The sequence below is a fragment of the Syngnathus scovelli genome, chromosome 1, assembly GCF_024217435.2.
Source record: "Syngnathus scovelli strain Florida chromosome 1, RoL_Ssco_1.2, whole genome shotgun sequence".
In the NCBI taxonomy this organism is placed as follows: domain Eukaryota; kingdom Metazoa; phylum Chordata; class Actinopteri; order Syngnathiformes; family Syngnathidae; genus Syngnathus; species Syngnathus scovelli.
The window spans coordinates 7,612,964-7,625,801 of NC_090847.1; the positions used below are offsets into that span (position 1 = coordinate 7,612,964).

The following is a 12,838-nucleotide window of genomic DNA, read 5'->3' on the forward strand; positions in this document are numbered from 1 at the left end:
ATCAGCCCTTCATTATGGGTTTGATATAAAACAGCGCGTGACCAGAATGTCCTCCCATAAAATTACAATTTCCTTTTCAAAAGATATTACGTGTTTGACCTCATTAATCCAAAGTGTGTGGAGTTAAATGCAAGACGAACACCCAACACACGAGTGGGCTCACACGAAAACACCAAGTGGGGGAGCATCCAAGTGCAGTTAAGTGCTCAATGTGACCCTCGAATGAAAAGCCGGCAATTAGTTCACGCTGTCACATGTTCATCAGCCCTTCATCAGGTCAGTGTGTCAGAGTTTAGACCTTACTGAGAAGCAGAGATGCTGTTGATTGAGAATAATGAGCTACTACATCCTTGAAAACCTTTGCAATGGCAACTCCTCTGAATGCCATCATTCATCTTGACAGACATCACTAGGACTGAAAAGGGAATTCATAGCAGTCTTAATACTTATAAAACAGTTCAATTCAGAAAAAAAGATATGTACCACTCAAAATTAAGTCCAAAATGGAACAAGTCAGACACTGATCATGCGTCAACTGAGTAGTGTCTTCATCGGCAGTTTGGTAAGACATGATGGCTGCAGACTTTACTACATCTGTTGGTACTGTGACTTTCAGAAGTGCACACCTGATCAGCGTTTACCAAGCTATACTGTCGAACGGAACAGTACTGGTGGCTTATGAGCATGTTCATTTAAATGATGGCTTTTCTTTAAAGTAATTGTCTCGCCTTAACATCCCTCACCACTTTGACACATTAAATTGATGCAAATACTGTACTCAGTACTGAGCTGTCATGTTAATTTTCCTCCCCCAATCCTAAAATGGGCTCAGAAAATAGGAAAAAGGCAATGTGTCAGCAAGTGATGCATGTCCTTAATCGGACACAGCACATTTAGTTTTCATTAAGAGTTAAACATGTACACGCAACATTAATGGAGTTCAGCGGCAATAGTGTGCGTCACTGTATCTCAGCCTGATAGATTAGCGAGTCAGCACATGAGGGTGCTTCCGAAAGGAAAGGCATTAATGTATTGTGGGGGAGGAACTGCTGGAAAATGTCTTCATCCAAGGATTGGTGTTTACGATACTATCTAATATCTGTGACATGAACATCAGCAAGCCGCACGTGGGAGGCCGGGAGGGGAGGAAGAATGGAGCAAAAGGTCATCACAAGCGGTGCCGTTTCATTAGGACAGATGAGGCTTTCTGTCGTCTCCTGCTGCATGGGGAGTGATGGAGAAGGTTATTAATGCCTCCTCTGTCAGCCATATTGGATTCAAGGCAGTAAATGAATATCTATCCTTAAAAGGGTTTTATTTGGCGATTTACTGGCCTCCCTTGAGTGTCTGTGGCATAAAGTGGTTATTTCCTTTTTTCCATGCCTGTGTCCTCTCCCTCCCGCTTCAACTTCAAAATCTCGGGAGGGAATCGGCGTTTGTGCTATGCCGCAGGCTTCCAACTTGCATTCAGCGTTTCTCTTCAGCGGTTGTCGGCAAGTACAGAACTCAGCTGTCAATTGTACCGTCGTGCTCCTAAAGGACAGCTTCTGCATGTCTGAACACTGCCGATGTCGTTCTCCTCCTTCACAGCAGGCCTCAAGGTGCCATATAGTGTATCAGGAAAAAGACATCTACCGTGTGTTTCCCATATGAGGTTCTATGCACTCTGGCTGAGCTTATTTATTTTATTTTATTTTATTTTATTTTATTTTATTTTATTTTATTTGACTAGGTCCATGAGAAGAGTTAGGGTCCTCGTTGCAGTCTGTGAAGTGGCCTAGTCGCTGACAGGATTTATGGCCAACAGTCCATCAACAGTGATTTTTAATGTCTCATGATTAAGAGCTGAGGTGAAAACATGGACTGATCCCACCAAGAGCACACAAGGCCAAGCTCTGTCATTGCCAACTGTGCTCCACGTCACACACTCTCTCACCATCACTGTCCATCTGTCATTTGCCATTTAAATTTTGACCTCAAGGTGTGACGAGATATACATAATTCTCATATCGTATCTGTTGCAATGCATTGTCAGATATCAATTATATGGCAGTTCGATGTTTAAGTAATTTATCTTTACTATTAATACGATGCAGATGTCGGTAGTCTCCTTTGAAACCTGACTGTTGGACCCCTGCTCAGCTCTATTTTTGAGTTCCGGCCCGATATTCAATACCGTATCCGCTGCCACAACACACACATTTAACCCATTAGTAGCACAACCTGACCACACTCGCTCAAAGATCCGCAGTGCCACCAAAATAAAATAAAAAAGACCACCTGCACCTAATATAATGAAGCTGTTGAAAATGTTTTGGTGAAAATTTGCTAATTAGGTTTTATTGTGTGTGTGAAAGAAGGTTTTCTTCAGGTCTTTAGTCAAAAATGAAGTAACTGCAAACATGACAAAAAATAGTAGCGCTAGACATTTTAGAATTTGATAGTCAGGCCCCCTTACTCATGGAGGTTTTCCAGAGCCCTGTAGCAAATCTTCCCAGTAGAATGGGAACTCCGAAGTTGGTAATCAACTCCATATTTTGTGGGGCCAATATTTTGTCTGCTATATTTGTTTCCTTCTCGAATGAAGTGATCACAATTGGTGGCTCTCTTGAGTTCAGGTAAAAAGAATATTATAGTTGGCATTCTTTTAAAACCTTTTTGTTTTTCCTCTAAGGTTCTGAGCATGCTGCCACAGCAACACAACCTGCAGCCTTCTCTGACCTGTTACCTCACTTCTTGGTGGAACCAGAGGACGAGTTCATCGTGAAGAACAAACCAGTGATGCTCACCTGCCGCTCCACGCCAGCGACGCAGATCTACTTCAAGTGCAACGGCGAGTGGGTTCACCAAGATGACCACTTGATTGTGCGGACGGTGGATCCAGCTACAGGTACATGCACAACATTTTATAGTCATTCTAAAAGTAACTTCCATCTGAAACAAGTCAACTTGTGGTGGTGTCTGGCACAACTCTTTTGTTTAGAATACAAGGCGAGGGAGGGAGGTGAAGGAAAGTTTGCAATTTGCTCTTGATTAATGCCTTCCATCGGTCCCTCAGCTTGTCCACTGGCCTATTCAGCTTGTCGGGATCGTAATAAGCACATTGGTTTCGGTCTCAGAAATTGCCATGATCACCTTGGAGACCTGTTTGTTTTTTACCCATTATTGCTGCAGTCCCCCGCCTCTGCCATCAGTGTCGTAAACATGCACGACACTGATGCGTGATTATGCAGGGATCTGCCAATGCAAGCCACCCATTTGCAGCCTGACATGTGACAAGAACGTGATAATGACAGGTTGTGAGCACATGCAAATGTCCGCAATAACTAAGCAAATGATTCACATCAATCTGTGCACAGACACCTATGTGTACATCTAGGAACCTTTCTTGGTCTTGTATTGCAGTTCAAACGTTTAGCTGGTATTTAGGACTACATAGGTTTCATCTTACAATATGAGACAAAATGTTAAGGCGTAACAGAATTAATTCTGCCTTACTTCAGCAGTCTGACTCAAATGAGTAAAACTCTTTTACCGCACTGAGCCTTTGATTTGTTTGTGCTGACTTCTCCCCTCCTGTGCCAGAATATTTTCATGCCCCCCAATGAAATCAAATTCAGGATTTTTTTTTTTTTTAATTCTCTGCCATGTGAATGACTTTGAGTTATGATTTCAGCTTTAGTTCTCTGCAGTATTGGAGCTTATCTGTCTTGTCGCCAAACTGCACAGCAGAAGTTGCGTCAGAAAAATAAGACATTTCCATATACTAGTACAGGCCACTGTTTAAAAGAGAGGAAGAGGAATAGAATAACATACTCAGTGGTCAAAACCCCTTCAGATGTTATAAAATTCTAATTTTCTTTTTTTATTCATACTGTACCAACATAAACTCTTGTGAATTTATTTAGTCACTGAGCACAAAAATTTTGATTTTCTAACAAATTAATGTTGCTAAAATGAAAATGAGTGTGGCGGGTCAGAGCTTGCTTTGACAAATGAAGTGTAAGGCGCTCCTTCCCTCCGCTAGCCTATGGGAGGTCCTTGGGCAAGACTGAGTACCCATTTAGCCCCCCTTGTCAGGGTCACGATGAAGCCACGGGAAGCAGGTGGTGGATGATGTTTGAAGGCAGCCAGAGAGTATCTTTGTTACTGGTTTTGGACTTTGTCGTGCTGAGCAGAGGATACCCTTAGGTACAATGGTCAGTGCCAGTATGGGCACTGCTCGGACAGAAAGCAATTGCAACCTACTGTCTGTAAAATTGCAAAGAAAGCCATGGAAAGACATTCAATGCTCATCATGAAAGCTTCGGATGACAGAGACGAATAGAGGGCCATGGCCGTCAATGCCTGTTCCAGGCAAGACACCTGATGATGATGATGAAAATGAAAATGTCAGGCTAATTTTAGATCCGATTCAATATGCATCTCAATATGATCTGATAGAATTTTACATGATGCGATATGGTACAGTAAAATAGAGTATGGCTTTACTGCTCTCTAGTTTATTTTGAACACATCCATATAGTACTCAACAAAGTCAAAATGTGCATATATCAAGTTATTTAAAAAAGAATCCCTAACTTTCTTCATTTGCCGGCACCGCTATACTCCCTAGCGTCTGGGAGGAGTATCAATACTCAGAACTAGAATACCGATACAGTATCGTTTTTTTAATAGTGGTCTGGTGTGTATATTAACTAAACTGCAGAGTTTACTTCGTGTTTGAGTGAGGTGCATGTTTGGTGCTTTTGTATCGATAGATCTTCCTGAACAACATTGCTCAAGAATCCAAGCACCCACGAAAACAATCCAATGTTTTTTTTTCACAATTGGTTGTCATTTCAGAGTAAGTCATGTGTGGAGTTTTCAGACGGATGACATTGAATTATTGAGCTGACTGATTAATTATTAATTGATCGTCTTACGATATGAGAGAATGGAATGATTAAATAATTGCTAAATTAAATCAGGTTTGATTGATTATGAGCACAAATAACTTGGTTTTGGGATGAAGGGAGTCGATAATTTGTTTGATATGAAGCAGTTACATGAGCGCGACTCATTTGGCTTCATTTTATCAGGACGCCGTTTCAGTTGCCAAGCCTCGCTGTCGTCACAATGTGCATATATGACAGCTACATCGTTTGCGTCTCTTGCAAAGTTGTGTCATAAACCACATTGTTTCTGTAAAAAAAGTGGTACGTATATGAAACCTTTAACGCTCCTTTTGTGTGTTTTCAACCTTTATAAATGAGGCCCTTAGCACCACCCAATTCTTCTTTGGGGCATGTGAATGATTAGGTGGAGTTGATTGCGTTCAAACGTCACAGCAACAACTAATTGATGCACATCGATTGGAGTGCTCTGCACTATTTAAGGACTTGGTATGTAAAAAGTGACAAGCCATGAATAAGGAGCCTCTGTGACCTGGGTAAACAGTAATCTTGACCAAATATGTGCTCTTCCTTTGTCTCTTGTATATACACAAGCATTTACACTGAAGGCCTTTAATTGGTCTGGACCCTGTAATGAATGGCTCACTGAATATGGCTGCTTTTCTTCTCAATGGACCAATGGTTTGAGTACCATAGTGTCACTCAGTCAACAGGTTCAAATATTCAACGCCAGTGTTGAAATCTAAGTATAGACGCTACTTCCCTAATTCTCCCTTTGTCAATATTCAATACCTAGGAGAGAGGCTCTTAAGCGAATATTAAGTACTCTATTGGCTTTAGTCCCTGTTCTGACCTTGCAGAGTTAGCTGCTCAACTTTGATAAGAAGATAATGAATCGTATTGTCGCGGTGTTGCCATAAACTACAATTTGAAGGGAACATCATATTACCAAATCAGCGTTACTCTGCCAGCCATTAATGACAATGGACCAATTAATCATAAAGTTATGAGCCCTTATAGTCAGCATTTATTTTTCTTTGAAATAAATCTGTCTTGCCTGGTCTTCACACTCTGTGAAGTTCCATCTCACAGCAGCGGCCGTCACTCTGTGCTCCCACGATCTTTGATGTATGTATGTCTCATGTGGGGTTGTGTAGATGTGAAGGACACATGACTGTCTAAAGGTATGACTGCTCCAAAGCACCCACATCGATCTAGCAAACACCTAGGATGTTTAATGTCAGTGCCGCCCCGAGGAGTTTACGGATGGGTCTCTCTAGTTCCCCTTCAAGCCAGAAGATGAGACGAGCTCACATCAGTATGTGTATGTTGCGTGTTCGTGTGTCTGTGTGTGTGTGTGTTATTTACCGATCCACCCTAAAGGGGCTATTGAAAGGTTACGATTGGGGAGCATAGTTATTTAGTTATGGAAAAATCCCCACGCCCGTGTTCAGTACAGACTTGCCAGGCTGACCTCACACCCCGGTCATCACGCTAAACTACAAACTTAGATTTGTTGCTAGGCAACAAGATTTTTGTCACAGCAGAAGCTGGTCAATATCACGTCGGGCCATGATGAGGGAGACTTGATGAATTGGATGTAAACCCGAGTTTATTGACAATTTACACGGTAGAAAAGAGTGCACCATCACCTTCTGTAAATAGCCCGAGAGGAACTTTGTGATTAGTTCCACCTGAATTAATTGTGTTCCCTGCCCACACTCTGCACAGAACTGGAGAACGAAATAGGAACAAAGAAAAACATGTTCAGTAAATTCCTTATCCTTTGCAGCTTGATGTATCAGCCTTTGTTTCATTGGTTGGTTGCCGTGTGGTCACATGGGAGTCAAAACAATGCTAGAGGTGGTAGCCTATGTCCGATATGAAAATATTTCTTTTGACTATTTGATAGATGAGTGGCCCAGCAATGATCAATCATAGAGTTTGGTTTTGCAAAAGAGCTAGAAGTATAATACCCAAAACTATTGATATTATATTTTGATGTATCGTAAGCTGCCCCACAGTCACAGTGGACCGAGATTTGCCACGGTAAATGCTCATGCTGAACCAACAAATAGTGAAGAAATATTACTGCTGCTAGCCCAAGTGAGTCTGATTGGGTGGCGAAGAATTTGCAAGCCCTGGGGCATTACTTTAATACAGGTGCATGTTAAACATAAATTAGAACATGTTCCAGCGAATTGAAATTGACATTTTGAATGTCACAGCGATAAACTGGCTGTAATAACGCAGCATGCTGTGACAATAACATGTGCTACATATTAGAAAATAACGTTGACACACAATGTTGTGAATGGTTGCCAGATGCCTAGCATAAAATTGTGGGCGGTTTTGTTGGTAAAAATTTTTTAGGTGTGTACGATAATGTCTTTATGGTTTGAAACCAGTCAACCCAGATTTAGCAGTTAATTCAATATAAATATAGTGAAAGCTGACTACAAAGAACAAGCTTTTGCATCACATCTAAAACAAGGACTCGCCGTTTTAAATTCAGAGACTTGCCATTGATCTGGGTGCGGAAGATACCGAAGACAGTGGGTGCAGTAAAATGGCTACGGTGTCTGCGATGAAGATAAATTGCAGCCCCAGATAGGAGCAGAATAGGGTTTCATTTAAAAGGTACTTGTGGTAGTCTTTAATGGGGTTACATTTGTCATTGATTCAAATAGGGTAATGTAGGATACAATGAGATATTCCAGGCAAGGTTAATGCAGAGTGATTCCTCTCTTTCTTATAATCTTCTCAATTAAGTGAATTAAATCATGCAGTTTAATAACGCATACTCAATTAAATGCATTGCGTTAGATTTATTCATGTACAGTATGTTAGACTTGTTGACGTCAGTGCTCAACATTTGATGACGTTTCCTCAACCGAGTGTAGGGAAGATGAAAGGAATGATGGAAAGATTGAGAGGGTACATGCCATGGCGGTTCTGTGTGGATACTTTCTCATAGATAGCTTCTTGATGCCGTTAAGACTGCGATCTTCAGGCTGAATATTTAATCCCTCTTCTGGTCGCCGGTATGTGGTGCAGCCCATTTTGCCACAATTCCCGCAGGACGCGATTAATCAACAACCAATTCAACTCAAAGGACATTCCCTATACTGTATATCAATCCATCAATATTCCTGTGAAGAAAACTGACAAATAGATTGATATGTTTGTTGAATGAATAATGGAATCCACAAATTGTAATTCTTTCGGTTTTGTTTTTGTGTAAATCTAACCTGACGTGTCAGTGAGACTGATGATTCCGTCGGCCTCACACAGCAGAGCGGCGAGATGATGATGATTCCCAAAAGGCAGGCGTTTCAGCAATGTAACAGTGTGGCCCAACACTGCGGAGGCAATATTCAACTAACCCCCATCTCCGTTGGCTCCCCGCGGAATCAAATGTCAGTGTATCTGCCAGTTTAAATTAATAACTGAATCACCTGTGACGTAGAGATGGCTTTGTTTCAAACACAGGCTCAGGTGGTAGCCAACGTGCCATGTGGATAACTATCTGTGGCAGACATAACCTCTGCCCTCATCAGGTGACTTTGTTTACTGAAACTGATCCAATCCCGCAAGCAGAGACGGAGCGCACCAGCTGTGGAATGTCCACTTCTAGTAATACACCTTTCAAACTTTGACTCAACCAGTCTGTATTGCACAAATTCTGTATGATAGGGTCAACCCCTCGCAGGTAAGGGATGACTTGAGTTTGACATTGGATTAGTGTTGCTAATGTGAACAAGGGTCAGGACAGTCGTTCTCAGTGAGTACAAGCGCCTTGCAAATGCTTCCAAATGCATAGGTATAGTATGTTACAGTGACTATATTTTGTGGTCGTACTTACACAACATTCTCTCCCAAATGTTGTCCTGACTTCTAAGTTGCCCGTATCAGGAGCAACTGGGGGTTCTGTCACAATGTGTTTGAGACAGACACCGCCACATTTCTTCACATGCACAGGGACGGTCGACTTAAGGCGCTCCTTCGAACATGAAAGAGAAAGAGATGTCACAATTTGTCCTTCCTCTCCTGGTATCAATGTCTGTTATTGATCCATCCTCGAGTCTATCAGTTCCTATTACCTGCCCTCAGTAACTTATCTCAATTGTTGTGGCTGTGACGGTTTCCAAAGCTTCGGCTGGTTCTGTGCCTTTCTCAGGTTGTCCTTTATGGAAGAGGAGGACCGGGGGATGTCTGGTGAGTCCTAATAAAGATATATCTCATCTGAACAAATCAATAGTGACAGTGTGTTTGCCTAGATTAGGGAATTCTCCCACTCTATGATTTCTCATCAGACACATGATGAGGAGAAGGGAGATAGGCATTTGAGCAGGGGATGCTTCTATAGGCCAGACTGATTTGATTATGTTTGCATTTCATCTGCCGGCATTGATGGAAATGATTTTGATCCTTGTGCAGTATTGTCAACCCCGCAGAAAAGCCTCTCAGGTGGAAAATTCATGCATTTCATATTCCTATTTCAATAAACCTCCGCCACTGCTTTATAAAGGCCCGGGCTGTTGAGGTGTTCTTTGTTGATTGAACTGGTTGTCAACAAGCCATAGAAGATGCAGAAGATCATAAAGTGGCACGGGTTTGCTGTGTGCCTTATGAAAGAAGAATTTTGGGGACCAAAATGTTCATAACATGCTGTGTAACGTATTCACTTTTGAATTACTTTGCACTTCTGTAAGCATGCCCTATAACCTTAGGGTTTATTGGCACCAGCCCTCATCAATCCTTCTTAAGCTAAATACCACCGATGACGTGGTCAGTAAATCTTTTAAAGCCATCCATCACTTTCTCATTACAACTAATAATGCTTTCATGGCACCACAGAGGTAACCCTTGCGTATACAAGAGGGTGAGGATTAATTTGTATAAAATATGTCTTTTGTGATTGACTCGATCCTGAACTGTAACGTGATGACATATTTAATTTATGATCCAAAGGGAAGATAATCTTGGCTTAGCCCAAACAATCGCTGACCTTTCTTGTAATATCTGCCAGCTCCACCCACCTTTGTTTCTCACACCCACACGAACGCTGCTATTGAATTTCCAGAAGATTCCTTTTGTAAGATCACTGTTTCTCGTTTGAAGCCTACAACGTCGGAACTACCCTATTGTTGTGGGGGCACACATTAGTGATTAAACATGATCTTTAATAGCAGGTTGAGTAGAAGGCGTGCTGCAATTTAACCAAAATCTGATAATGAACTGGAGGAAATAAGGCAATCACAGTGAAGGGGGCAATATAGTCCTAAATGAACAAAATGGCCTTTTACCACCTGCTAAGCATCGATCAGTAGCAGAGAGGACTAATTGATAATGCATTATTCGTAGCTGCCTCATAATGAGACTTGTATTTCATCCTGTCCTTGACTGTGGGGTGGCACAGCAAGGTATTTGGCGATGAATCGCTCAAAACAGATGGTTAGGTGAATTGTTCCCATCACACATCTGCCAATGTGTTCCATTAGGCTTCTCAGACAGGTCAGCTCAGTGTGTACATGTGTGTCCGCATGTGTGCATGTGCAAGCGAACAGAGAGTCACTTAGCGTGTGAGTGCATTAGAACTCTTGATTTTGATTGCTAGATTCACATAACAAACTGGTCCCTTGGAAATTTAGCAGGAAAAAATCCAAACACCTCAGTGCCATGTGTGCTTTTCATTTGGGAATATTTTCTGTGACAACATGGCAAAACATCATAAGACCACTCATCCAAAAAATGCTGGACATGCTCTGCTAAAAATGTTTTGCCACTTAGACAGTTTGCAAACTTTGAAGAAATATATGGTCCCAAAATCAAAGGAGAATTCAGAAATGCGGAAATGGAGTCAGACAAATGGGGTTAACAATTGAAGAAATGTTCTCCATGAAAACGTAGCCAGTGAAGTGTGATGCACAAAATCTACATTACCGTAATTTTCGGACTAAAAGTCGCTCCGGAATATAGGTCGCATGAGCCATAAAACGCACAATAACGTGAAAAAAAACATATATATGTCGCTCCGGAGTACAAGTCGCATTTTGGGGGAAATTTATTCAACAAAATCCAACACCAAGAACAGACATGAACGAACAACAACAGGCTAAACGATAGGTATGCTAACGTAACATTCAGAGTTATTCAAATAACGTTTATAAAATTATCTGTCACTCCAATTCATTAAATCCATTAATCATCCTTTATGGAAACGATGCCGCGTATGCGCCGCGCCGCTGACGTCTAAATATTCTAAATATTCCACAGACCCATACAACGATATATAAAGTATATATCAAATGACTATCATATGAACAACAATATTATCAAACCATCTGTGTCACTCCAAATCATTAAATCCATCGATCAAATTCCTCGTCCTTTGTCAACAACGCCGTGCGTGCGCCCTGACGTCAGCCTCGTCGTTATTCCACAGATCTAGTATATAACTATATTATAGCGTTAACAAAGTACAAGGAAAGACGTGGGTTTGGTAAACGTCTCTTTATTTAACAAAATAAGAGTTCAACGAGCCAACAACTACTGAACTGTAATGATAAAAGTGTCTATACGAAATAAAATATATCAAATAACTATAACATAAATAGTTCACCACCACACGGCCCCAAGCACCGGCGTGGATTTCCAGGTGTGTGGCGGCGTGGACTTCCACGCCCGGAGGTGGCACTTCTAGCCACGGAGGTGGAAGAGAGTTCCATAGAATAGGACCGGGCGTGCGTAAAAGCCATGTCCGAGCCCCATCCACCGTCCCCGGACAGCCACCCGGCCGAGCGCCAGCCCCCGACTTCCATCCACAGAGGTAAAAGAGAGGTCCGTAGAGTAGGACCAGGCGTGCATAAAAGCCATGTCCGAGCCCCATCCACCGTCCCTGGACAGCCACCCGGCCGAGCGCCGGCCCCCAACTTCAATCCACGGAGGTGAAAGAGAGCTCCGCAGAGTAGGACCGGGCGTGTGTAGAAGCCATAATAGTTTTTCAAACCTTCTGTGTCACTCCAAATCATTAAATCCTTCAAACTCTTCGTCCTCCTTGTCACTTACAAACAAAGCCGCTAATGATGCCGGTAGTACGTGGGGCCCTTCGTCATCTTCGTCATCCCGTGATCAAATCATTGTCCTTTATGTAAATAACTGCCGCGCCACTGACGTCACTTGAAATTCAAATTACAGTAATCCCTCGCTACATCGCAGTTCGTTTATCGCAGTTTAACTTTTTTTCTTTTTTTTTTTTGAATTTTGAAAATTTGTGAAAAAATTCACATATAAGTCGCTCCTCAGTATAAGTCGCCCCCCCACCCAAACTATGAAAAAAAAAAAAAAAACGCGATTTATAGTCCGAAAATTACGGTACATTTAGTTCTAACTCCAAGCAGGCCCTCTTCAAAGTTTGTACAGCACAACAGCCAAAGTAGTCAACAATTTGCTCGGATTGGTGCACAATATTGTAAATATTACAAATATATATATATTTTTTGTATTTTATCCTGAGGTGTATTTTTCCAAGTAATGTAGAACCTGTACAACAATTCCACATGATATCTTTTTTTGTTGTGATTTCATTGTGTCTGGCTCATCTGTTTTTAAAGTTATTCTCTGCATGCAGGCATAATGAACTGAACATTAGCTGCGATTAGTGGAACAAAGTGAAAGAGTGATAATTACACTTTGCCAAATAAGAACACAGGCGTTCCATTTTCCCACGCGTGGAGTCTTTGTCCTCCCACCAAAAGTAAGCTAGTGTCAGTCCCTCGCTTCTATTTCTCTCGAGCAATTTCACATTTTTTAGCTGGTATTACCTGTAATTTTATGTACTCTTCAGCAGACATGCATTCATAGTTTCTGTGAAAAACATCAGTGCAATAAATGAATTACAGCTCCTGTTCACGTACTTACGATTTTAAAAGTTACCAGCC

At 41.7% G+C, this 12,838-nt stretch overlaps 1 protein-coding gene across 5 annotated transcripts in view; it reads left to right on the top strand.

Annotated features, from left to right (window-relative positions):
- unc5a (unc-5 netrin receptor A) overlaps positions 1–12,838 on the top strand; it is a 178,360-nt gene that overhangs the window by 87,523 nt on the left and 77,999 nt on the right. For all 5 annotated transcript variants that reach the window (XM_049733033.2, XM_049733044.2, XM_049733054.2 and 2 more), the window contains exon 2: positions 2,675–2,890. In XM_049733033.2, coding sequence (XP_049588990.1) covers positions 2,675–2,890 — 216 coding nt within the window. The remainder of the gene's footprint in view (positions 1–2,674; positions 2,891–12,838) is intronic.